General features: G+C 53.1%; 6 protein-coding genes across 6 annotated transcripts; 3 read left to right on the top strand and 3 right to left on the bottom strand.

Annotated features, from left to right (window-relative positions):
- Positions 1-725: 725 nt before the first annotated feature.
- Positions 726-4,707, bottom strand: N7474_007492 (uncharacterized protein; the record flags this gene model as incomplete). The annotated part of the gene is made up of 11 exons (XM_057198902.1): positions 726-1,132; positions 1,184-1,287; positions 1,343-1,470; positions 1,526-1,894; positions 1,941-2,570; positions 2,618-2,626; positions 2,683-2,851; positions 2,907-3,137; positions 3,188-4,299; positions 4,353-4,560; positions 4,619-4,707. The coding sequence occupies 11 exons, from the start codon at positions 4,705-4,707 to the stop codon at positions 726-728; spliced, it is 3,456 nt and encodes a 1,151-aa protein (XP_057052342.1).
- Positions 4,708-5,106: 399 nt separating this feature from the next.
- Positions 5,107-6,525, bottom strand: N7474_007491 (putative mitochondrial carrier protein; the record flags this gene model as incomplete). The annotated part of the gene is made up of 2 exons (XM_057198901.1): positions 5,107-6,233; positions 6,294-6,525. 2 exons carry the CDS (start codon positions 6,523-6,525, stop codon positions 5,107-5,109), a joined length of 1,359 nt encoding a protein of 452 aa, XP_057052341.1.
- A 295-nt stretch (positions 6,526-6,820) lies between these two features.
- N7474_007490 (putative F-box protein (Pof7)) lies at positions 6,821-8,477 on the top strand (the record flags this gene model as incomplete). Its single annotated transcript, XM_057198900.1, has 2 exons — positions 6,821-7,201; positions 7,254-8,477. 2 exons carry the CDS (start codon positions 6,821-6,823, stop codon positions 8,475-8,477), a joined length of 1,605 nt encoding a protein of 534 aa, XP_057052340.1.
- Positions 8,478-8,701: 224 nt separating this feature from the next.
- Positions 8,702-11,144, top strand: N7474_007489 (putative ATP-dependent RNA helicase (Hrh1); the record flags this gene model as incomplete). The annotated part of the gene is made up of 2 exons (XM_057198899.1): positions 8,702-10,747; positions 10,809-11,144. 2 exons carry the CDS (start codon positions 8,702-8,704, stop codon positions 11,142-11,144), a joined length of 2,382 nt encoding a protein of 793 aa, XP_057052339.1.
- Positions 11,145-11,662: 518 nt separating this feature from the next.
- On the top strand, positions 11,663-13,420 carry N7474_007488 (uncharacterized protein; the record flags this gene model as incomplete). Its single annotated transcript, XM_057198898.1, has 1 exon — positions 11,663-13,420. The coding sequence occupies one exon, from the start codon at positions 11,663-11,665 to the stop codon at positions 13,418-13,420; it is 1,758 nt and encodes a 585-aa protein (XP_057052338.1).
- A 670-nt stretch (positions 13,421-14,090) lies between these two features.
- N7474_007487 (type I polyketide synthase) lies at positions 14,091-22,252 on the bottom strand (the record flags this gene model as incomplete). Its single annotated transcript, XM_057198897.1, has 6 exons — positions 14,091-14,933; positions 15,001-18,897; positions 18,950-21,442; positions 21,495-21,763; positions 21,817-21,961; positions 22,016-22,252. 6 exons carry the CDS (start codon positions 22,250-22,252, stop codon positions 14,091-14,093), a joined length of 7,884 nt encoding a protein of 2,627 aa, XP_057052337.1.
- Positions 22,253-23,896: the final 1,644 nt, after the last annotated feature.

Raw genomic sequence — 23,896 nt, 5'->3', positions numbered from 1 at the left:
TCACCCTGCCATCTACATACCTCCACCTTTCTAAATACCCCCATCTACCCGGATCTGCGGGAGACCTTGCCGCGATTTCTCTCTCTTCTCGAAATCAAGAAGAGGGTACTCTTTGTCAACCACCTTGCGTGTACACTCAAAGCAAGGTCGTTGAAGGATTATAATGAAGGAACGATGTTGCAGGACTTATGTGTTACGGATTGAATTAGCCGAATATATACTCTAAATGTAATTCTTCTTTAATCCCCTTTTCGGGCTAGAAGAGATCTATGATTCCCACTTTACAGTTACAATTGAGTGAATATTTGATCTTAATGTCGGCAGCCAAAAGCCAAGTCGTGAGGTCAATGCTGCTGGTGTGAGTGGTTTTGTGTCTCGACGGGGGTCGGATGACTGTACAACATCAATGGCGGGTTTGCACCCAACAACATCCCTGATATTCTGTATCGTAATTGGCTGGATCTGGCCAACAGCACAACGGTGAGCATAACCGTGCCAGAAGCACAGAGGGACAACTGTCTCCATCCGTGGCCCGGCCCGTCAGCGAGTTGGTGCGATGGCTCAGGCTATAGTGAAAGATGACAAGCAAAACTAGCTTTACTAATGAAAGGGAGAGCGGATTAGAGATTTATATATCCAGTGTCGAGTAGTATGTACCAAGACAATGTCGATCGCATAAAGAAAAGGGTATCGAAATTTACATGTACAGTATATAGATCCAGAACTTATACCCTCGACTCACTCCTCCGCCTCACCTTCTCCGACAACGACTCCATCCGCTCACCCACCCGCTCCACAACCGGCTTCGGTTTCGGTTTCTGGTTATACAACGCTGAAAGGACATCCTTATCCGCTTGCCAGTTTTCCCAAATATCCTCATCAAACTTCGTATTGTGATGCTCGTAGCCGAGATATTGATCAAGGCGCTTGCGCATGGCCGAGTCCTCGGGCAGCACGACAGAGGGCGCGCGATACATCAGCCGGTCCCAGCGAAAAAATGTGCGAATGGGATGGAGAAGAAACTCTCTTAGGAACCCGGTGCCTATCTTGTGGGATTTTGAGACGGCTTCGCGTAGGTTCTCGCTGAAGGCCATTAGGAGAGTGAATGCGATGAGCGCTATCGAGGTGGGTGCTGATATTGTGAATTAGAATTGAAGGCATTACACAAGACAGTTGGACGTACCGGCTATTTCGAACATCAAGTTCAGAGACAGGTTATCTTTTGTCCCGGTCCATTCGCGGGCGTTGATCCCAAACAGCGAAGTGAAGAAGGACAGCGGAAGGAAGCTGGGCATAGCGTCAGCAAAAGTCCGAGTACTCATAGCAAGGAAGGAAGCCCTACATGACTGTAAAGATTGTGAAGACCATCACAGCCCGCGACTGATTCTGCGTCACCTCTGCCTGCCACCGAGTCATTTTGGACTCGTCAACATTGGCTTGTTTCTGCTTCAGATCGAGGAGTGTTTCCACCTGCAAGACAATATAATCAGAATAAAAGGTCGCGCAACAAAGGGGGCAGACATACCGCTTTCTGCGCCTCATGCGAATTCTCCTTCATCTCCCCGATCTGCGATCGATACTCCCCAAGCCTTGACATTGCCGTATCGAGGAACATCTTCCCGCATCCCTTGGCTTCGAAGTACTCAGCCATTCTCTTGATCACGGTCTCCTGTTGGTCAAGCAGTTTTAACAGCGTAGACAGCTCGTCCTCGATATCGCGCAGTTCTAATAGAACAGATAGGTCCTCGCGGTTACGCTGTGCAACTTTACGATCGCGCTGATCGCGCTGCGTAGCTGTCATCATCTTACCACTGGGGAGGCGGTTGTGATCTGCTGGACGATTGGCGAAGCCGCGATTGCGGAAGCGTTTGAAGGATTTGGTGACGGATTCCGTCTGTCGTGGTCAGTTAGTAGAAAGATCTCCAGATAAGCAAACATACTAGAATGCTGATCGACTCTTCGAAGATACGAAGGACCTGCAGGTCATGATGCAATGTCTTATCCAACAGAACAGTGACAGCATGCAACACGATCAACGCAGCGAGATCCCCAGCCGTATCGAACCGGCGGGCCAAATCCCCGTTTAGCTCATTGTAGATACTACTGTGCAAGTTAGACTGTTCGTAGAGTTTCCCCTCGGAGGTTGTAGCTTCCTGGTTTGGAAAGAAAGTCACAATAGTTTTCTCGTCGACGATCCAGAGCCAGAGCTGATCCACCATCAGTACCTTGCCATCCATGAACTCATCCGCATCCGAGTCATCGAGTTCGCCCTGCTGTGGCTCTAGGTGCTCGCGCAGGTGGTCATCCACGCGTACAGGTTTTCTGGTGCGTTTCCAGAGCATCTGGTCATCGTCGCGGGCCACGGTAGACCGCAGGTTCGGATACCCGAATTGATCGAGCGTACGCCGGAAATGAACGGGGGGTTCGCAGCCGAGATATTTCCAGATCAGTTTTGCTTCCTGACTAGATTGTGAGATCCAGCCTGGCACGGGGATTGTTCGTCCCTGGGCTAGTCTTTGCTCGACAACTTTGCGGCGTTGAATCAGATTTCGGTAGGTATCCCAATGGAGCTGGCTTCTCGTTAGTGGGATGAAAAATTGAAGAGGTTGGGACTCACGTATGGGACCTAAAGAAAAAAGAAATCAGTCTGATCTTAGGCAGCTGGGGGAGTGTGAAACTTACGTATAAGGCTAACTGGGGATCGTCTGCCTCCTCCACGTTGGTACCCTTTGAACCGTCCATGTGTCGCGAATGAATACATTTCGGCCGCACAAACCGGGCGTGAGGCTCTGAATGGCGAGCTCTGTTGAGATTCGAGTACCAGTTTTCCTCGTTGACAAATTTCCGGAGACTATATAAATGATTAGACAGGGTGAAGCTGCAAGAAATAAAGCACAAAAACATACAAATTAGGCTCATGGCGATCATGACAGGCTTGCCGGATCACCTGTGATACCCATCCAGTATGTGTGTAGGGAACATGGATCCAAAGTAGCTTTTCGGTATCTGGCTCCGGTCGATCAAATCGTGGCACTGATCTGGGGATATCCGACGATTCGACGTTCTGGTTGATGCGATCTCGGGTGGATGTCGGGATGGACAAAAACTCAGATTGTCTCGATGGAGAGGCAGAACTTCTGGAAGTAAAAATTAGTGCATAGTCGGAATGTACAAAATCCAGACATACGACGGTGGGCGTGAACTCGACTCTGCGGTCTGGGAGCTACTGTCTGACGTTGTCCGCTCGTGAGACTTGAACAGAAGTGGGTTAATAGCTCTGATAACAGAACGAGGGCGCTTTCGAGCCGCCGGTGGGGGAGGACTTTCACTCGTCTCCCTGTTGAAAGGTCCGGTTATGTGAATTTCAGGAGACTGCGGCCCTGACCCGGCGAAACTGCGGCTTTGTCGTATGAGAGATGGTCGCGATGGCCTTTCCTCATGGTGAGGCTCAGGCTCATTTAGGTGCTTTATCTCTGGAGCAGGAACATGCGACACCGAGTGCCGACTACCAAAACTGCTCAGCGACGAGTCATCGTAGCCACCAGACTGGCGCTTGCTAGCTCGTCTCAGTCTATCCCGCAAACAGGCCGACGGGCCATCGGCTAGGTATTCCTCCAAGGAGACGTTCGTAGACCACAGTTTCAAAGGTGTTTCATCACTGACACCCAAAGAGGGATCCTCGAAGAAACCATTCACCTGAACTGTAACCTCTTTTTCAACCTCCAGCGGCGTGTCTTTCTCCCTCGACAACATGACCGCAGTAGTCACGGCCGATCCAAGCTTGGTCAGAAAGCTCTCCAACGCAGGCTCCTGTCCCTGGAAACTTGCCGTCCCGGCATGGTCAGTGGCCATGGGTACTTCCTTCTCGTGCTCGATGTCCAGCAAACCCGAGCGAATCGAGGTGATCGGAGCATGAAAGTCCGTACAATTTGATGTTTCGGTGTCCACGACACGCAAAGTCGAGTCGACAGTCTCCAGGAAAGTCCAAACTTTCATATCCGCCGACATGGCCTTGAACTGGTTGGAGAGGTGCCATAGCCCCTGCTGTCGGGGCCGAAGCTGATCTCTGACAGACAGCGGAATGGCCTGTCTGAGATGCAACAGACGCCCAATGCTAGCCTCATACTCATCGGCAGAGAGATAGGTTGATCCTTGATGAGGAGTGGCCAGAAAAGCAATGCCATGGCAGCTGGTCAGAATGGCTGGGTGCGACTCGGGCCGGGCCGCGTGTGCCAACGCTTGTTTCACCACGAGGCCGCCGGTGCTGTGGCAGATGAAGAAGATGGGTCTGCGCGGGTTCTATTTGGAAGTCAATACATACTAGCTCGTTCAAAAATTTGACTAGAACATACGTTGTGTTTTCGCTCGTGAAGCAACTGGTGCAGAAACCGGCGCCCGAGCACGTCCAGCCTGTCGCTATCATGCAGCTCGCCGTGGTCGTACAGCAGCACGCGCGCCCGGGGGATATGCTGGAACAAGGCCGTTTCCAGCCAGCAGCGCGAGTGGTGCGGTGTCCATGCTTTTCGATGGTCGGCCCCGATGGCAGGCACGGCCACGATACTGTTTGTTTACCCTCCCGGTCAGTCAGTTCAAGTGGGGAAGTAGATGCTCCACGCACTCCACGTTCGTGTCGGGCGCGACCTGAAGCACCTCGAACAAGGGCCCGCGCGGCGATAGGGGCCCTGGACCCATATCGGCAATAACCATAAGGTGTAGTTTGTTATTTGAAAGAACAAGAACCCGTTGGGGCCATGTCCTTCATAAATCAGGGGCCCTCATCAGCTGAGCCTCAAGCACACCCCCGGGTGATCGCGCCCGGCTCAGCCTCGGTGCAGATCTACGAGTCAGTGCGCAAAGGATAAATGACAGAGATAGATTTGGGGATTATGTACACTGTTTTCAAAAAAGAAATGAGTAGGGTCGACTTTTGAAAACAAAACCACCCGCTCCAGATAGCCCAAGAATGCAGAGACTCTATACACACGCGGCTTATGCGGTATCATCAGAACACGAACGCCAAGACAAATACAAGAAGGGAGAGTTGGGAGGAGGAGGGTTGGTCGCCGAACAACGGCCGTATGCAGTAAAGTACAGGGGAGAATCAAGCTACACAGAATCGGAATCACTGTGTCGCCGCTCGTTGACTTCCCGGGCCATGCGTTTGCCAAGCTCATAGGTCGAGATCATGATGGCGCAAGCCGGCGCGACTTTGAGGCATCGCGCGAACCAGCCCCGGAAGAGGCCGGCGGTGCCTTCTTCGCGGAAGATGTGCAGCAAAAATCTCGGGAGAGAGAGTTGCTCCGGGATCAGCGTTATTGGAGTTGCGGGAGTACGATTGACAACTCCGGTAGGGACATGGTCATCCAGGTGGCGATACACTTGCTGCCGCGTCTTGCCCACGTCGAATGGGGTGGTCACAAAAGCAGCAATCGACCCGGACACCGCACCGGAGACAAAACTGTTGAGAAAATCCGAGGTGGCCGAATGAGGCTCTGGGTCTGAGCCCGGCTGATGCGGAGCGTATGGACGCGATGACACGAGAGTCTCCTTCATCTTTTCATAGCCCCACCAGTACAGAGCCGAGAAGGGAACATCCCGCCACATGGTGAGCGTCAGGCCGCGCCAAAGAGAGCTGTAGCCCTTTGCCAGCGTCATCTGGTGAAGGCCCTGCAAGGTAGCCTTGAAATGGCCAGCGCCATGGCCGGGCGTTGCCTGGAGGCGGGTCCGGAACATCTCGATGGGACTGATAGCCGAAGCGGCCCCAACTCGGGCTATTGAGCCGGCCACCAGGGGAGCGTACACGTCTGAAATATGCTGCTTTATGGGACTCCGGTCGTCCGCGCGCAACCAGTCATACCCGGCAAAGTAAATGACGTTGGCTGGAATGCCCATCATCAGCGTGGCACTGAGCCCACGCCAGAGCGCCCGTGCGCCCTCGTTTCGCGCGATCTTACGAAGCCCATCAAAGGTGGACGTAAACGTCTTGCGCTGTGTTTCCTCCACTGCGCAGTCAATCGCCGGGTGTGTATGGCTACCAACTGCGCCGGCTTGGGGGCCTAGCATGCAGATCGATGCATTATCTCCGATCCAGAACACTTCCCGGCAGCAGGCGGTTATCCCAAGGTTTGGAGGCAGATTTTTGAGCGTCTGAGTGGTGTGGGAGGTGTATGGCGAGGTGTTGTGAACCTGGGATTGGGACTGCAACCGGACTCGGACGACGTCTAGGGGGGTGACTGTATAGCACGGCTGTTAGCAACCTATTCTGGGCATGCTGATAGCTTCCACCGACTCACCGAGTAGTCCTGTCAGAATATTGCCGCATGACGCAGAAACCATCCGCTGGCTTATAGAGATATTGTCACGCGGCGGGCTCGCAGCGGGCGATGGTGCGGAGGGCGCCATCGTAGTAGAGTGGTCAACAGCCCCAGCCCATGACGGCCCGGATGAGGGATCAGAAGTGTCTCCGAAGCTGATGCGCGCAGAGGTGCCTGAAGGGCCCGAAGGTGCATGCAGCTCGGTCGGCATTCAAGGACCCGGAGATGAGGAGGAGGAGAGAAAATGCGTCACACGTGCGGGAAAGAAGATTTTCGGGTTGAGCCGGTGGCGCCGATAACGATAAGCCGACTTGTTTCTTGCACTTGTTCTATGGTCTTGCACACTCCCTCACTCCCTCAATGAGTTGATTGTCCAGATGGCCTGCGGATTCTGAACTCCCTACTTCATCTCTCTGTCTCAGTGATTCGGGCCGGCCGCTGATCAATCAGTCCGTCTTGCATCTCCGACTTCGGCACCCCAAATCCCCCCACTACCACTACCAACCATGGAGGACAACGCCGAGCTCGAGTCCTTCCGCCGACAGTGGCGGGAGGAGGTCGCCCGTCGGTCAAAGCCCACAGCTGGAACTCGGACGACCACCAGAGAAGCGCCTGCACCGCCACCGACACGATTCCCGCCCACGCGTCATGAGGCATCAGACCGGAAGGAGGTGGAGGAAGAGGGACCACCCCCGGCCTCGTTTGACCCGGATGCGTTGGCCCAGCAGGTCGAGCAGCTGAGCGTGGAGGGGGAAGACAGCGATGATTTCACCCGTCGCAATATCAAGGAGCCCAGCTCGGCACTGGAGCACTTTGAACGGGCAGTGGAGAAGGAGGCCGAAGGGAGTCTCGGCGATAGTCTCCAGCACTACCGGAGAGCATATCGAGTGAGCTGGCGCCATGGAAAATGAATGAAAAATGCTGACTGCCCTCGTTTAGCTGGATTCCAGTGTCGATAAGACGTATCGCAACAAACATTTCGCCCACGTATGGAAGAAGCCCACACAGCCTGCCCCAACAACCCCGGCAGCACCGGTACCAACGCAAGCCCCCGCAGAGGAAGAGGAAAGGCTGTCGACGCCAGACCTAATAGCATCATTTGCCCATTCTCCCATTCCACGGGCGGATCCAATTATTGAAAACACACCGCCGCCGCCTTGTCCGATCGCCAATGTTCCGTCCGAAGTCATAGTCGAGATTCTTAGGCACGTCGCAGTGAGAGATCCGGCCAGTTTTGGTCGGATGGCACTGGCGTGCAAGCGGCTGGCATATCATTTTGCCCATGAGCAACACGTCTGGAAACGGGTTTGCCAATCTCCTCAGTTCGGCTTCCAGGGAATGCATTACTCCTTCGCATGCGACTTGCACGGCCATCCCACTTACACTCTGGGTCCACGCTATACTCCGTTCCCTGAAAATGTACCATTGGAAATTCCTAAACCAATGTCCTCGTGGAGCCAGATGTTCCAGTCATTCCCCCGGATCCGTTTCACGGGTATCTACATCAGTACGGTCAATTACACTCGACCCGGTGCTGCTTCTTTCTACCAAAATGTTTCATGGAATAGTCCGATCCACATTGTGACCTACTACCGGTACCTGCGGTTCTACCCCGATGGGTCAGTTGTCTCCCTCCTTTCCACCACCGAGCCCGTCGATGTGGTGCCGCACATCAGCAAGGAAAATATGATGGCCGCACGTGCTACCTTTCAGAAACACCACCAGCGCCAGGTGTCAACAGACCACGGGCAATCGGTCTCCGGTACAGCCGACCCTGTCCCCCCGGTGGCCATGGCGGCCCTGAAATACGGTCTTCGCGGGCGGTGGCACTTGGCCTCACCAGTCTCATCTCCCGAGACCCCAAGCGACGATCAAAAGCCTGCATTCGGAGCACAACCGCTCTCTGACCCGCGCGACCTCCTTATCGAGACGGAAGGCGTCGATCCGAAATATATATACACGATGCACCTGTCCCTCCGCTCGCCGACGGCGTCACGGGCTGCCCCCAGCGGTGCGTCACCGCCTAATCAATCGAAGAACACCAAGCTGGTATGGAAAGGGTTCTGGAGCTACAACAAGCTCACGGACGATTGGGCCGAGTTTGGTCTGCGCAATGACCGGGCATTTGTCTTCCGCCGGGTGCGCGGCTGGGGGCTTGATTGAGTTGATGATTTATGACCTGTTTATTTGTGATTTATTCTACACATACGAATAGAGATGATTTAACACTGATACATTTCGTCCTGCACACATGGATTAGGCACTCAGTCATCTCAATATGGAAGAGACCGATTACTGTCGCAGTGTAGTTATCTTTCTTATCGATAAGATAAGCGGCGAAAAAACTTCTAGCAACACCGCTTCATCTTGCGATCACCCAAGCCAAAATGCCCGAGAAGGTCCATACCGTCTTTGCCGACTCGGACAATGAAGAGGCGCCCAAGGCAATTGTTCCAGTGTCCACGGACGCAGGAAGCGGCCGCAAGAAAAAGCGGACCAAGAAGCGGAAACGCGACGAAGCGGCCGAAGCCTCTCCTCCGGCAGGCGAGCCGACTGTGAAACATCCCCCCAAGCCTATTGCAACGAAAGTGTCCAGGCCTGAAGATCTGCCTACACCGAAAAAAGATGTCATTGTCAAGCCACGGCCCAAATGGAGAGCCGAAGCCAAATCGAACCATCTGAGCGACACCAAACACAATTTCACGAGCCTACGAGAAAAAGCCAATGCATTGTACGAGCTCCGACGCAAACTACCCATCTTCGGGCATGCCGATGAGATCCGCCGGGACCTGCGAGAGCGAGACGTGATGCTGCTGGTGGGTGAGACGGGTAGCGGAAAAAGTACACAGATCCCACAGTTTCTCGTCAATGAGTTCTGGTGTCGACCGACCTCTACCCCAGTCACACAAGAGGACGGCACAACGAAGGAGATAACGGTAGGAGGATGCATTGCCATCACGCAGCCACGTCGAGTCGCGGCCATCTCGCTTGCGCGGCGCGTGGCGGAGGAGATGGGCACGCCGCTGGGGTCATCGTCGCCTGCCAGCAAGGTCGGGTACTCGGTGCGATTTGACACGTCGACCTCGCCGAGCACGCGGATCAAATTCTTGACGGAAGGAATGCTACTCCAGGAGATGCTACATGATCCCTCTCTCACTCGGTACAGCGCGATTGTGGTCGATGAAGTCCACGAGAGGGGCATCAATGTTGATTTGGTACTTGGATTCCTGCGCAACCTGGTGTCCGGCAAGCTCGAGGGTCGGGGCGGGGTGCCGTTGAAGGTCGCGGTTATGAGTGCTACCGCCGATATGGAGAGCTTACAGGGCTTCTTCCAGGAAGGATACAAACTGCAGGCTGGGGAACAGAAGAATACGCCAAAGGACATATCGGTCTGCCACATCAAGGGGCGGCAGTTCCCCGTCAAGATGATCTATTCGCCGGAGCCAGTGCATGATTTCGTCGACGCGGCGCTCAAGGCCGTCTTCCAGATTCACTACAAAGAGCCGATCCCAGGCGATATTTTGGTCTTCCTGACTGGCCAGGAAACCGTGGAGGCCTTAGAACATCTCATCAATGAATACGCCATCGGAATGGACCCTTCACTCCCACGGATTCAAGTCTTGCCGCTCTTCGCCGCACTGCCCCAAGCTGCACAGCAACGGGTCTTCCTGCCCACACCACCACGCACGCGCAAGATTGTCTTATCTACGAACATCGCCGAGACGTCTGTCACGGTGTCTGGGGTCCGGTATGTGGTGGACTGCGGCAAAGCCAAGATTAAGCAGTTCCGCACTCGCTTGGGCTTGGATTCTCTGCTGGTCAAGCCTATCTCCAAGTCGTCTGCCATCCAGCGGAAAGGTCGAGCTGGCCGTGAAGCGCCGGGACAGTGTTTCCGCCTCTACACCGAAAAGGATTACCTGGCACTCGAGGAAACAAACCCACCGGAGATTCTGCGCTGCGATCTCAGCCAGGCGCTGCTGAACATGAAAGCGCGCGGCGTCGACGACATCGTGCGGTTCCCCTTCCTGACTCGCCCGCCTCGCGAAGCGCTCGAGAAAGCGCTATTACAACTACTCAACATCGATGCCCTCGAAGAGTCCGGCACGATCAGCGCGATCGGCTTGCACATCGCCAAACTACCCCTCACCCCGACCCTGGGCCGGGTGCTCCTGGCGGCGGGGGAAAATGGGGCTGACTGCCTGACGGATGTCATCGACATTATCTCGTGCTTGAGCGTCGAGAATATCTTCCTCAATACGACCTCCGAAGAAAAGAAGGAGGCGGCCGAAGCGGCGCGTCGCGACCTCTACCGGCGCGAGGGCGACCATCTCACGATGTTGGCGACGGTCCGAGCCTACGCGGCAGAGAACGCCGACCGCAAGGCGTGGGCGGAGCGACACTTGGTGTCGCACCGGGCGATGCAATCAGTGATGGTAAGTCGCAATATATGCGAGGATTGCCGGCTTTATTTATTTACTGACTAAACTCGATCAGGACGTCCGCAAACAACTCCGGATGCAATGCCGCCAAGCCAGATTACTCCCCAGCGACGCCATCGACGACTCGCCATCGCGCGACCCATCGCCCGTTCTGATCCTCCAGAGTTTCCTGTGCGGGTTCGCAACCAACACGGCGCGGCTGGTGCCGGATGGCAGCTACCGCACAGTGGTGGGGAACCAGACGGTGGCGATCCACCCGTCCAGCGTGCTATTTAGCAAGAAGGTCGAGGCGATCATGTACAACGAGTTTGTGTTTACGAACCGGAGCTATGCGCGGGGGGTGAGTGCGGTGCAGATGGACTGGGTGGGAGAGGCGCTAGCGGGAAAGTAGTTATAAAGATCATGATAGACTAGATGCTAGATACCCTTTTGATGTTATTTATGCTTGTTTTCGAGTCCATACCATACCTTCCGTACCGGTGTATGTTCTGGGGTTAGGGTTCATGTACAGTCGATCAGGCGGGACATCAGGGTGAGTGAGAGCGACTGGTCAGTTATCACCCGCGACAGGTCAGATCCTCAGCTGATGATGATAAGAAGAATCCGTAAATAAATCAATAGTCAGCGTCCGTACGTGGCATAATAATCGTACTCCTAACTATTCACCCCTGTGGTGGTCCAACCAACCGAAACCCATCCGCTTGCATCATCATCACCACTTGGCTCCACCCGTTATCATCCCATCGCCTTATCTGGTCTGACCGGACGCTTCTGTCCTTTTCTTGATTCTTTCTCATCCTGTTTTGACTCTTTAGTCTCTCCTATTATCTTTGCACGGTGCCTCCCTGACCGGACCCTCTGCATCCTGGGAGCCTGCCATCTCCCTGCGATCACCCTCGATCGCCCACCATGGCCTTCCGCGTCCCAACCCAACTGCCTCGTCGCAGGACTTCCTACTCGACTCCCCAACCTCCTCCAACCCTCGAGATCCCTTCTACCTCTGCGGAACAGCCCGACGACGATACAGCCCAATGGGTGCTGTTCTCCCCGACCGCTCGAACCCACACGACCTCGACAGAGCACACGCGCACTGCGGGGGGCTCACGCCTGAGCGATTTTGGCTCCTTCGACACGGCCACACGCTCGGCACGTGGAAACGACGAGCCAGAAAATGCCCTGGACGAACCACTCGACGAGGATGGTACCGAACTCGACAGCCTGGACGATGGTCTGCCGGCCTTTCGGGGCCCCCCTTCGCTGCCCCCGTCTTACCCCACCCGATTTGACCAAGGGCCACCTGCGATGCTTCCAGCCCACGATGGGCTGGGCAGTTTCCAGGCATCCAGCCAGCAGGTCCAGGACCAGCTGTGGCAGCATGAGATGCACAATCCCCAACGAAGGTCACATGACCAACTACATCATCGCCGTCATTCCAGCGTGCAACGACATCTGGACACCGTCGACGAGGGCGAGACCGATGTCGAGCGGCAGCGATGGCAGCGGATTGAGCAATGGCGCATGGATCAGAGCCGGGCTTTGATGCAGGAGATCGAACGCCAGACCCATCGTCGGCAGAATAGCCGGACCAGTCGGTCGAGTATGCGTTCGCAAGGCAGTGTTTCTGAATCACCCTCAGCAGTGGCTGCCTCTCCAGGACTTGAGGCTGAAATTGATGAGTCGTTCTGGCGGCGCATTACCCGGAAAGTCATTCGTGATCTTATCGGGATTGACGATGCTCTTCTTTCTGTCATCTTTGGTGAATCATTGCCTGAGGAAGAGCAGACTCATGGTGGTCGCACCCCGGTGCAGAGTCGGCAGGAAGCGCTGGATATGGAGACGGTGCTCGCTCGTGAAACGGGCCCCGAACACGAGGATCCGCCACTGTGGCAGACGCGTGTGCTTCAACGCATTGCTCACGAGCTGGGTGTGCTGGTACACCAGCTCTGCGATCATCCAGGTGCATTTACAACATACCTGAACATGACGAGGGACATCCGCGCCGAATACGCTGGCATGCCTCTCAATCGCTTGGCAGATAGCACCACCTGCCAGACGGCAAGTGAATCCATTCCTCCCACTTCAACCAACACCGCTGCCGGCGACTCCATGCCCTCCCCACACTTCATGCCCACGCTCCGTGACCCGAACCGCGAACACGCCGCCGAGTGGGGCATTGAAGATGACGACCCCACAACGAACGACCCACTCTCCGAGTCCACGCGCGTGCACCAGGAACAAGAGTATTGGGAGCGTGGTCTCGATGTCATGATGGTCTTCCGATACCTTCGCAACCGCTTCAGCCGGCGTGGCTACATGACCGACACGCATTCATCCTCCCAAGCCCGTCACCCTTCGTTACAAGACGCGTCCCGCCGCGCTGCTATCATCCGCCAACATCATCCACTCGTCGCTCGCGCACACACTCGGTCCCAGACGCAAACCCGTCGCACTCATCTATCCAGTGCCGTCGGTGTTTCATCACCTCTACTGCGGCCACATCTCCGCCGACCCAGTTCCAGCTGCGCCAGCCAGAGCAAGCTATCGGCCATCTCCAGCCGACGGACCTTGACTGGATCCAGCCGCAATTACTGGGACATCGGTGGCAGTGTTGATAGCAGCAGTGCCATTGGTGTCGGCGCAGGCCTGGGAGCGTGGGGCGAGGCCTAGATTCCCTTGTGGATATGCATATGGAACCACCGGAGTTGACGGGTTGGTGAGGAGGTATAGTCCGTCATATATACACCGTCTCGCAGCGCGACATGAGAACAGGGGATATAGGTGTGGCATTTACGATCCGTTCTGGCTAATAGGTCCTGGTGACTTTTACGACTTGGTGATGTTTGCGTTTCTGGAGTCTGTGGTTCTGTCTCTTTTCTTGGTTTATTTGCTCTTGATGTATATCTCATGTAGTCTGGTCATACTCTATTGCATACAAACACAACCATGGTCTCTACATAGCCGGAAAGCCATGCCTGTCGTGGTCGCTACTTTGCACAATGCATCCTCAGTCCATACTAATCCAGCCTAAAGATCTATGTCTATTCCTGCCCAAGATCCATTGCCTGCAGCTGCTTCCTCGGCGCAGTGTTTCCCTTCTCGGCTCCCCCTCTACACAACTGGCCTCATGAGTCCTACTCTTCAATTCATTGACAGAGGCAGTAGCTACCCAGAAATGTACAGAAGTAGACCACGCGATGCAAACACAACCAAGTGAGCCTTCACATCCCTGGGGACCAGACTTGAGGAATTTGTTGCTACTTCCAAGTTATGCCATTTGCTCCTAAATACCTAAATACAGAATTCTCGCATACTACAACTCGCTTCATACTTGGCCTGCTCATGACTTCTGCAGGTACTCACTCTTGCTGGCTGCCAACCGACTCAAATCCTGGATACTAAAATTCTCCAGTATATCAAAGACGGAGACATCAGCCTTCATCTCACTCTGGAACCAGAACCGAAGTTCGACGGCAACAAGGGAATCAACACCAAAGGAGTGGGCTGGCTTCGTGGTATCGATATCTTCTTCGGGAACAGAGAGAGCCCGCGCAAGTCTCTTGCCAAGCTCTGTGGCAATGACCATCCCCGCTTCTTCTTCGTTTTCAGTGGCTTTGAGGAGAGACTCATAGTCGACCTGCTCGTCCGACCCAGTCTGAGGAGATTGGGCTGCGGCACCGCTTGTTTGTTGAAGGTGACGGTACATAGGTCGTTTCATGTATGGAATCAACTCGTGGCCCTTCTGCAACATAGCGCTTGGCCGATCAAGGGCCGTCAGAATCTGCGTGTCCCAGCCGGAAGTGGGATCACGCGCAGGGTCGCATGCCCAATCCACGACACTGTGAAGCTCTTTCTCGTCGAGAGCATCGTACCCAATGCTCGCTAACCGCTTGGCAACTTTCTCTTGCTCGGCCACGTACCCCACTGATTTGAGGACGCCGACGTCGATGGAAATGCACTTCTGTCCGAGGGACCACCGATGCCTGGCAAATGCATCTTGGAACGTGGCCGTGGCATTGTATTGAGACTGGCCTTTGGATCCGACCATCCCACCCAATGTGGACAGAATGACGAAGAAGTCCATATCCTGAGGCAACAACTTGTGAAGATTCCAGGTGCCAGTAAGTTTGGGATCCATGACCGCCTGCCATTCTTCTATAGTCATGTTGTCAAATAATCGGTCCTGCAGTGAGAGGGTTGTCAGCACATCCCGGGAACAGATTGAAATATATACAGAGATAGGGACGAACCTTGAGCACCATAGAGCCCTGGATAACTCCTTTCGTAGGAGGCATTGTGTTGGCACATTGATCGAGGGCCGCTTTTAGCGAATCCACCTTGCTAACGTCGCACGGGGGAGTGGCAACGTTGACACCACTTGCAGTTAGCTCGCTCACGAGTTTGATAGCTTCTTCTGACACAGCGCCTGAGCGTGATAATAAGATGAGGTGCTTTGCACCACGAGTGGTAAGCCATCTAGCGAGACTCCTACCGACGCCACCCAGGCCGCCAGCAATCACGTAGCTTGCCTCCGGGTCAAAAAAGTAGTGCGGATCGTGAGTGGGTATCACTGGGATCTCCGCCTCCGCTTCCCAATTGATGACCGTCTTGCCTGTGTGAGTGCCCGTCTGGAGGTAGCGGAAGGCAGACTCAAACTCCCCTCGCGAGAACTGGGAAATAGGTTGAGGAGGTTTCAACTGAGCCGCAAAAAGTAACTCCTTCAGCTCCTGCATCAATTCACGAATCACGGTGGGATAAAGAGAGTAAACCGTTTGCATGTCAAGGGATGAGAAGGTGACGTTCTTTGCGAACGGAGACATGGAGAGGCTCTGGAAAGTATGGATGTCTCGCTTTCCGATCTCGATAAATCGCCCAAGTGGAGCGATACATCGGAACGTTTCTGCTAGTAGCTCTCCAGAGGTAGAGTTCAGAATCACGTCGATGCCGCGTCCCTGGGTGGCACGAATTATCTGTTTACCAAACGACAGTTTTCGGCTAGAAAAGAAGCGGTTGTCGGGGATTCCATATAGGTCTTGAAGGAGCTTCTTCTTCGCCGGAGTGCTAACGGTGACGAAGACATCTGCACCAGCCATTTGGGCTATTTGAATAGCTGCCTGTCCAACTGCACCCGCAGCGGCATGGATGAGAACAGACTCACCATCACGGAGTCGTCCGAGGTGCCTGAGTCCGTACAGTGCCGGTAACCACACTGCTGGCCAGACTTCAGCATATCCCAGATGTTCTGGGATAGGGATAACTGTGTAGTCCTTATTCCGCACAAAAGTTCTGAAAGTGCCAGGAGCTATTCCGCACACTCGATCTCCCGGAGCAATGCCCTTTACTGCTGAACCAGTTCTTCGGACAACTCCAGCATACTCATGACCAATATATGTGTAGGCAACCTGTCCTAGCACACACATCACGTCTGCAAAGTTAATTGGAGTGGCCTTGACTTCAACTTCCAGCTCGTCCTCCAAGAGTGGCAGGCTATGAGTTTGATCCCGGGCGAACCGGAAACTGTCAAGCTGTCCTGGAGTGAACTTCACCTCCAGTGCTTCTGTCGGCTCCTTGCCAACCTTCCGCTTTTCTATCTCAAGTTTGGCGGTCTGTCGATAAACATGGTCATTGACGTCGTTGGCTTCCACGACTCGCGGAATCAAGATCATGCCGTTGTCCTCGCGGTAGTTATCCTCCCAGTCTTCAATTTTGGACACCCCAAACGAATGTTCAAGCAGATCTGTAATTGAATTTACGGCAAATTCAGAGTTTTCGTCAACGTCAATATTTGCCATGTAGAGGCCAGGGTGCTCGAGCATGACAGCCCGGCTAAACCCAGCACTCATGGCGTTCTCTGGCAATGTGGCCGTTTCACCAGCTCCCGAAGTCACCCAATACAGTTTATCTGAGGACCCAACGATCCTCTTGAGCACGGAGAATTCTCTTTGGTTCATCGTTGATAGGAACGAAAGCCCGAAATCCAGCAATGATAAGCAGGCGTCTGCTCGCAGCGTCTGTTTGAAAATCAAGTCAGGCGTAACAATGTCGCAATGTGACAATCCTTTCAACCTCATGTGAGAGGATATCTCGTTGGCCACCCTTTTCTGAAGCTCTGTTTCCGCAGCAATCAGTAGGGTCCTCGGAAGTTGGGGCTCCCTCGATTCATTGAGTTGTCTTTGTGTGACGAGGATACTGAGAATGTGGTTTCTTGGCCCTGGGAAAGCTGTGATGGCAGCCTCTAGGCCGGTGTAGCCGGCTTCTTTTATGTGGTTATCCCATTCGCCCTGAGAATACAGAGGACACCAGGATCTGTCTTCCTCTTCTGATCTCCACCAGCCTGGAAGAGTTCCCCATATGCCATTCAGCAAGGGATCCTCCTTGTCAGTAGGCTCCATCAGGACGAGATGACCACCTGGCTTCAGCAACGAACGCGCGTGCTGCAATGTGTCACGTACACACTTTGTTGCGTGCAATACATTGACAGCAATAACAAGATCGTACTTCCCAAGGTCGAACCCCTGCTCTGCCGGATCGCGTTCAATGTCGAGTGTCTGGAAAGTCATGCGGTCGGCATGTTCTGAGAAGTGCGCCTGGGCCTTCTCGAAAAAGCTCGGCGAAATATCTGTGAAAACATAGCTGCTGTATCTTGGCGTAACACCTTCACTTGTGCCTTGCTCTTTAAGAGCGGATAGGATGGGTTCAGTGCCGCTTCCAGTTCCGGCGCCAATCTCGAGAATGTCCATGTTCGATTTCTTGTGCGCTAGGAGATCGATAAAGGCAGCCATTCGTCGTGCCGAAACCCTGAACATCTCATCGGAGTAAAAATCGGTTGCAATGTCCTGATTAAAGAGAAGCTCTAACGGGTTAACTTCTTCTGTGACGATACCGGTGAGATGCTTGCAGAAATCGTTGATAGACCTCTCCACCCGTCCTTGGGCTGTAAACTCCTCGAGGTAGTGCATGCGCCGAGTCTCGTCTTCGAGTATTCCTTTCCACGGCTCCTGGAGAAGAGGACTGTTTCCGCCCAGGTTCTCAAAGTGACGGCATACCCAGGCCAAATATTTCTGAAAATGAGGAACAGAAGTTTTAAAGCCTTGTGCGTCAAGTTCTTCCAGCATCTTTGAAAGGTAGTAGAGAACCACGACATGCTTTGAAGTTGCCCATTCGACTGGCATCTTCTCTTTCTGCAAACAGTATTGCTCTTTTTGCGAACGGTTTAGCAGGTCCACATCTGGTTTCCAGTCTTGTCGATAGAAGATATTACGTTTCTTGGACGGCACGTACTGAAGCATCGACACGGCCGTCAGTCGATAGCCATCTACTACGATAGCTGGCTCTCCCGTGTCTGAGTTCAGAGCAACTATAGAAACGTCGGTTTCGCGAGTTGCTTGCAGTGTGGTCTCGGCGAAGACCTGAAGCTTGGTGGATGGCGTCCGGGAAAGAAGATCGTTCGAAATCCAAAGGTCTCGAAGATGAGTCGGGGCGCACGAAGATCCAATGTCTGTGCCGCCTTTGGTGGTTGCAGCAGTTCCGACCTGGAATACTCCGTCCAGAGTGGTGGGGTGGATAACGTGTGGTTGGATATCAGCAATCCTTTCGGAGACCTTTGTTTTCCATTCATCCGGTGAAACGACCGCGGTTGCTTGATACCTATCTGGGTCGAAGGTGATATTGTGAAGGGTATTGAAAGTTGGCCCAAACTCAAACCCAGCTTTGTGTGCTGCCTCATAGAAAAGTGCTTCTGTGGTGTTTGCCGAGCAGCGCTCAAGAGCCTTCTGATATAGGGATTGGTAATGAATCCGGTCTAGGCTCGTGTCATCACCACAATATACGTCTTCAGCACCCTCTTCATATTCAGTGACGACAGAGCCTGCACAAACTTCTCTCCACTCATTATTCGAGTGCACAAATATACTAAATTCCCTGCACTCGATTGACTGAAGACCCGTGGTGCGACTGTTCTTCTGGTGTCGCAGGAATATTTGGCTTTCGACACCTTCGGGGGTCTCAGGGACAACAAGAGGTGACGAAATAGTCACCTGGCGTAAGCGAAATCCTTTCACAGCAACTCCTGGTTTAACAAGGTATCTTGCGGCCTCAATCGCCATGACAGCCAATCCACCAGCAGGGTAGACTATCGAATCATTCAACTATCTTGCATCAGCTATTCGTGCGTCGCAGAAAAAAGATATTGCAACTTACTTTATGATCCAGTACCCAAGGAAGGTCAGAAGACCTAATGGTGAACCTAAACTTCGGCTCAGATGGATTCCAATCATTGGTGGCAATACCAAAAAGTTCGTGCCGAATATGGTCGCGGAGCCGATAATTTTTGAACAGTCTGCTCTCAAGCCAGTATGTTTGCGAATGGTTAAACGGGTACTCGGGCAGGTCTACAACCATGTTCGCTGGTTTGTTCGATCCTTGGCGGTTGACGATGTCGACCTTGACTGGATATCCCTCAACCCAAAGGTCACCAGCGAGCTGCGCTAGAGACCATGCTCCAGAAACATTTCGTCGCATTGTAGAGCTATATTTCAAATTCTCGGACTCGGGCACATTGTCCTTGATGGGTCTTTGCAAAGCAGCGTGTGACCCAACCTCGATATAATACTCGTTTTGCTTTGAACGATCTTCACTACTTGCTAAAGCAAGCTCTCCAATCGCTTCTGAGAATCTGACCGGGGAAACAAGATTTGCTACCCAGTACTCGGGACGAGAGAGCTCCTGAATGGGAACGGGCCTTCCCTTTACAGTCGAAAAGAAAGCAGGGTGAGCCCCCTTTGCGACAGTTGCTTTGGGCGGAGAAATATCCAGTATCAGATTCCTGTACTCCTCGGCGACTGCTTGCATGTGAGACGAATGGTAGGCGACCGGAATCTTCAGCTTGCGGGCAAACACTGCCTTATTGTCGAGTTGAGCTTTCAGCTCTTCGATGGACTTTTCGAGCCCTGTCACGGTAACGTTATTGGCGCTGTTGATGCAGCCCGCAGATAGAGATCCTTCTCCATGTATTAGAGCAATTTGATTGAAGTATGGCTGAAGCTTGTCCTCGGACAATCCAACAGCCATCATGGCCCCTCTGTCCTTGGTCTGTGTTTCTGCAATTCGTGCAGCAAGGAGTCCTCGGAAGTAGGCAATGGTCCAGGCTGATTCTCGTGAAATGGCCCCGGCACAGAAGGCGGCCGCAATCTCCCCCGATGAATGACCTACAACACCCCACGGAGCGATACCCCAAGTACCAAGGAGCTCAACGAGCGCAATCTGCAGGGCGGTGGACAGAGGCTGCGCTAAGGCAGGATTATCAACCCTCGAGCTTTCCGTTGGCTTCTGCAGCTCCTCAATGATCGACCACGGACTACCCAGACCCTTTATATGAGAATCTGCTTGCTGGATAGAGTCCTTGAACTCGGGAATCGCTAATAGCTCAATCCCCATCCTTGCCCACTGTGCACCTTGGCCGGTGAAGACAAATTGCAATTTCGGCCCGATCGAAGAGCGCGTGGGTTTCGGAATGTTTTCCAACTTCGCCTTCAGGTCTTCTAATGACTCAGCCACCACGGATGACTTCCATGGCAATAGGCTTCGCCTGTTTGAAAGAGTGTACGCGAGATCGCGCAGATAGTCGGCAGAGGTTCTATCAGTGTCCAACTCCGAGAGGTGTTCCTTGTAAACAGAAGCAAGTCTCTCGATTCCACCGGAATCGGAGGCCGACCAAACGAAAATGTAAGGGGCTTTCGCAACATCACCGGCCTTGTGTGCGTAGAACCCGTTGGAGCCGCCATTTACATGACCGTTCGAGTGACCGTTCGAGTGACCGTTCGAGTGACCGTTCGAGTGGCCGTTCGAGTGGCCGTTCAAGTGGCCGTTCAAGTGGCCGTTCAAGTGGCCGTTCGAGTGGCCGTTAGACAGGCCAGTGCCAGTCGATCCGATGATTGGGGGCTTTGTAACAGTCGCATGCTGCCCCTCGAGACCGTGTTCACGCAGGTAATTGTACGCATCGTCCAGGACGGCATGCGCATTTGCGCCTCCGTACCCAAAGGCGTTAACGGACGCCCTTCGAAGACCCTCGGTGGGCCAGGGCAGAGCTGCAGTGGGGAATTTCAGATTCCATTCCTTCGCCGCAATCTTTGGGTTAAGGTTGTGGAGCCCTGCGATCGGAGGAATAACGCCCCTTTCGAGGCAAAGGATTGTCTTGATCACACTAGCAATGCCTGCCGTGGCCTCCAGGTGACCTATATTGGCCTTCACAGCGCCTATGTGCAATGGATCTTCAGGGCTGCGATGCTCCTGGAAGACCGATTTAATGGCACCGGCCTCGATCGGGTCACCCAGTGTGGTTCCGGGAGCGTGAGCCTCAAACAGCCGAGTCTCGGTGAGACCAATACCTGCGTCCCGGTAAGCCTCACGGATCACACTCTCCTGCGCCGCCCCGCTCGGCTGTGAGATGCCGGCCGTGCGACCATCCTGGTTCGTCGCGGATCCGCGGATCACAGCCCGAATCACATCGCCGTTCTCGAGAGCGTCGCTAAGCGGCTTCAGGACTAGTACACCAAACCCCTCGCCTTTGACATATCCATTGGCGCGCTCATCGAAACTATGGCAGAGACTGTCAGGTGACATAAACTTCAACGTTGACAGGGATATGGCGCTCGTCATTGGCTCGAGATGTAGCTGCGACCCGCAAACGAGACTCTGTGGATCTGTTAGCTTCGTTAAAGCAAAAAGATACATTGGTTTTGCAGACCATTTTCGATTCCTTGTTGCGGATACTTTGGCACGCGAGGTGCAGGGCAATCAAGCTACCCGAGCATGCTGTTTCAATCGTCATGCTTGGTCCTCTCAAATCGTAAAACCAGCTCAGTCGATTTGACAGAATTGCGCCGTTAGTACCAGTAGCCCTGTAGGTCGCCAGTACTTCTTCATCAGCTTCAAAGAAGCGACCGTAATCCACGCCAAGCGCTCCAACATAAACGGATGTTTTTGAGCCTGCAGCGTTCTCCATCGGAATCCCAGCTGCAGACGCAGTATATGAGCAACTGCACCAAACTGACCCATGTTGCACTTACCATTCTCAAGGGCCCTGTACGTCGTTTCCAGTAACAGGCGTTGCTGTGGATCCATGCTTACTACCTCTGAGGGACTCATGGAAAAGAACGGAGCGTCGAAGGCTGCAACATTCCCCTTCATGAAATGTGCCCCTCGACCGCTAATCTGTTTAATTGTTAGGACTTCTTTCGTAAAAATTTTTCTTCAGAGATTACCCACAGTATCATTCCGAGAATGATCGGGGTGATAAAACCCGTTGATGTTATATCGGTCGGGAGGTACTTCGGTCATCACTGACCTTCCCTCTTGTAGCATTTGCCAAAATTTCTCGGGGCAGGTAGCCTCCTCGGGGAATCGCAGAGAGAGGCCCACGACAGCCACTGGTTCCGTCTCAGGCCCAGGTTGGTGAACCTGAGACGTACCATTTGGTCTATCATTATTCACTGGTGGTTGCATGATTGAATTTCACAGGTAAGATGAAGAGGAGATGATATATTTTTGAAAATAGAGGAAGTAGCTAACTTGAGGAACGGGCACTTAAGCAAGGGCGAGTTCTTTTGAATAGTATCATAGGCTGAACCTGAAGAGTAACATTATGTCACTGCCAAGTTACTGGGAGCCACTAATGAAGGTAAATCAACAAGTGAAGGATCAATTCCCCTGCAGGAACAGAACTATCTTAGTGAACCCGAAAAGTAACATTATGTCACTGCTAAGTTACTGAGAGCCAATAGTGAGTGGTAAATCAACAAGCGATGGATCATTCCCCGCGCAGGAACAAAACTATTTTAGGAGTTCGGCCATATATGTATATGTAAAATTGAAACTAAAAAAAGGTGGGGATTTTCTTCACTATTTTGAGGTGAGCCGTGCCGAAATTTATTGGTTTGCAGATCGACCCGGCAGGTCGGTCGCCTAAGGTTAGTAGCGTAAGGTTACTAGCCCAAGGTATTCTACGAATACTACCCACTAGCCTCCAGTTGTCTTCAGTGTCCTCCCATCCCAGTGACAGTTATTTTCCTGGCTAGAAGCCACTCAACTAGGAGATTGATAAGGTGATGAAACTAGTCATAGAGAATGCTATACAATCCATTTTATAGCTAGGTCATTGATTGCCCGAGTTAGTATGTGGAGTGCTAGACATAATGAATTCCCTCATAACCCTACCAAAAAGAACCCGTGTATATAAAAGGCTACATAAATTCGGGACTTAGCACGTCATACGCCTAGTTTGTTCAGACTGTCATGCAACCCACAGTTACATACTCCGTATTCACTGTCCTAAATCGAGCTCGATTTTCTGACGATTGGGGGCGGATCCTTCCTGAGCAGTAGTGAAAGTCAATTTTCGCCCCCCCAAGTCGGACCCCCAACCGCGACGCCTCGCCATATATTGCTTGATAAGAAGGGGGTGCGAGGTGGAGTCCGGAAAGCGGGTCCTTTTGACGCACCCCCAGTGGGACTTGCCACTACTAAATGTCGGAAGCGAGAATTTGGTATACACAATACCGAATGCAGCCAATGATGCCGAATCGGAGGCCTCCAAAATGTCTGGATTTGAATCTATGTAGATTACTTTTATCTATGTGCGGGTTCCTGACAGTCAGATCATTTAAACATGTCGACTAGGACTTACCGGTGAAGAATAGCGGAACCCAGAGCCTTGCGTATTGTACATATGATGTGATCGACGGTGGTGGGAGAAATGCTACCAAGACAGGAACTACACTACATTTGTATTATTAAGAGCGATCAGCGGCACGACTTTCAGTTCCAAGGTTTGATTCGTCTCGCCCAAGCCTCCCCATCAGTTAGGAAAGCGTCTCCAGCTGCCAAATTTTGCCTAGAGTACATGGACTCCAAAAGGGGGCCATTATCATGCATGTGCTGCATGCAGTGGAGTAGAGTGAGGCCGAGGCTCTAAGACAGAGCACGTAGTAGATAGCACTGATAACACCCTGGACGGTCGGACCCCAGAATCCTTCCGGGGAGACCGTTTGGCCTCGTCTAATAGCTACTTTCAGGAACAACTTCAGGGTATTCTGCGGACGACCCCTGGTAACACAAAATATCGCTTATCGATCCTGGGCGTCTCCGATC

Source organism: Penicillium riverlandense (assembly GCF_028828495.1).
Source record: "Penicillium riverlandense strain IBT 135883 chromosome Unknown utg000006l_segment0_segment0, whole genome shotgun sequence".
NCBI lineage: Eukaryota > Fungi > Ascomycota > Eurotiomycetes > Eurotiales > Aspergillaceae > Penicillium > Penicillium riverlandense.
This window is presented reverse-complemented; position numbering and strand designations above follow the sequence as displayed.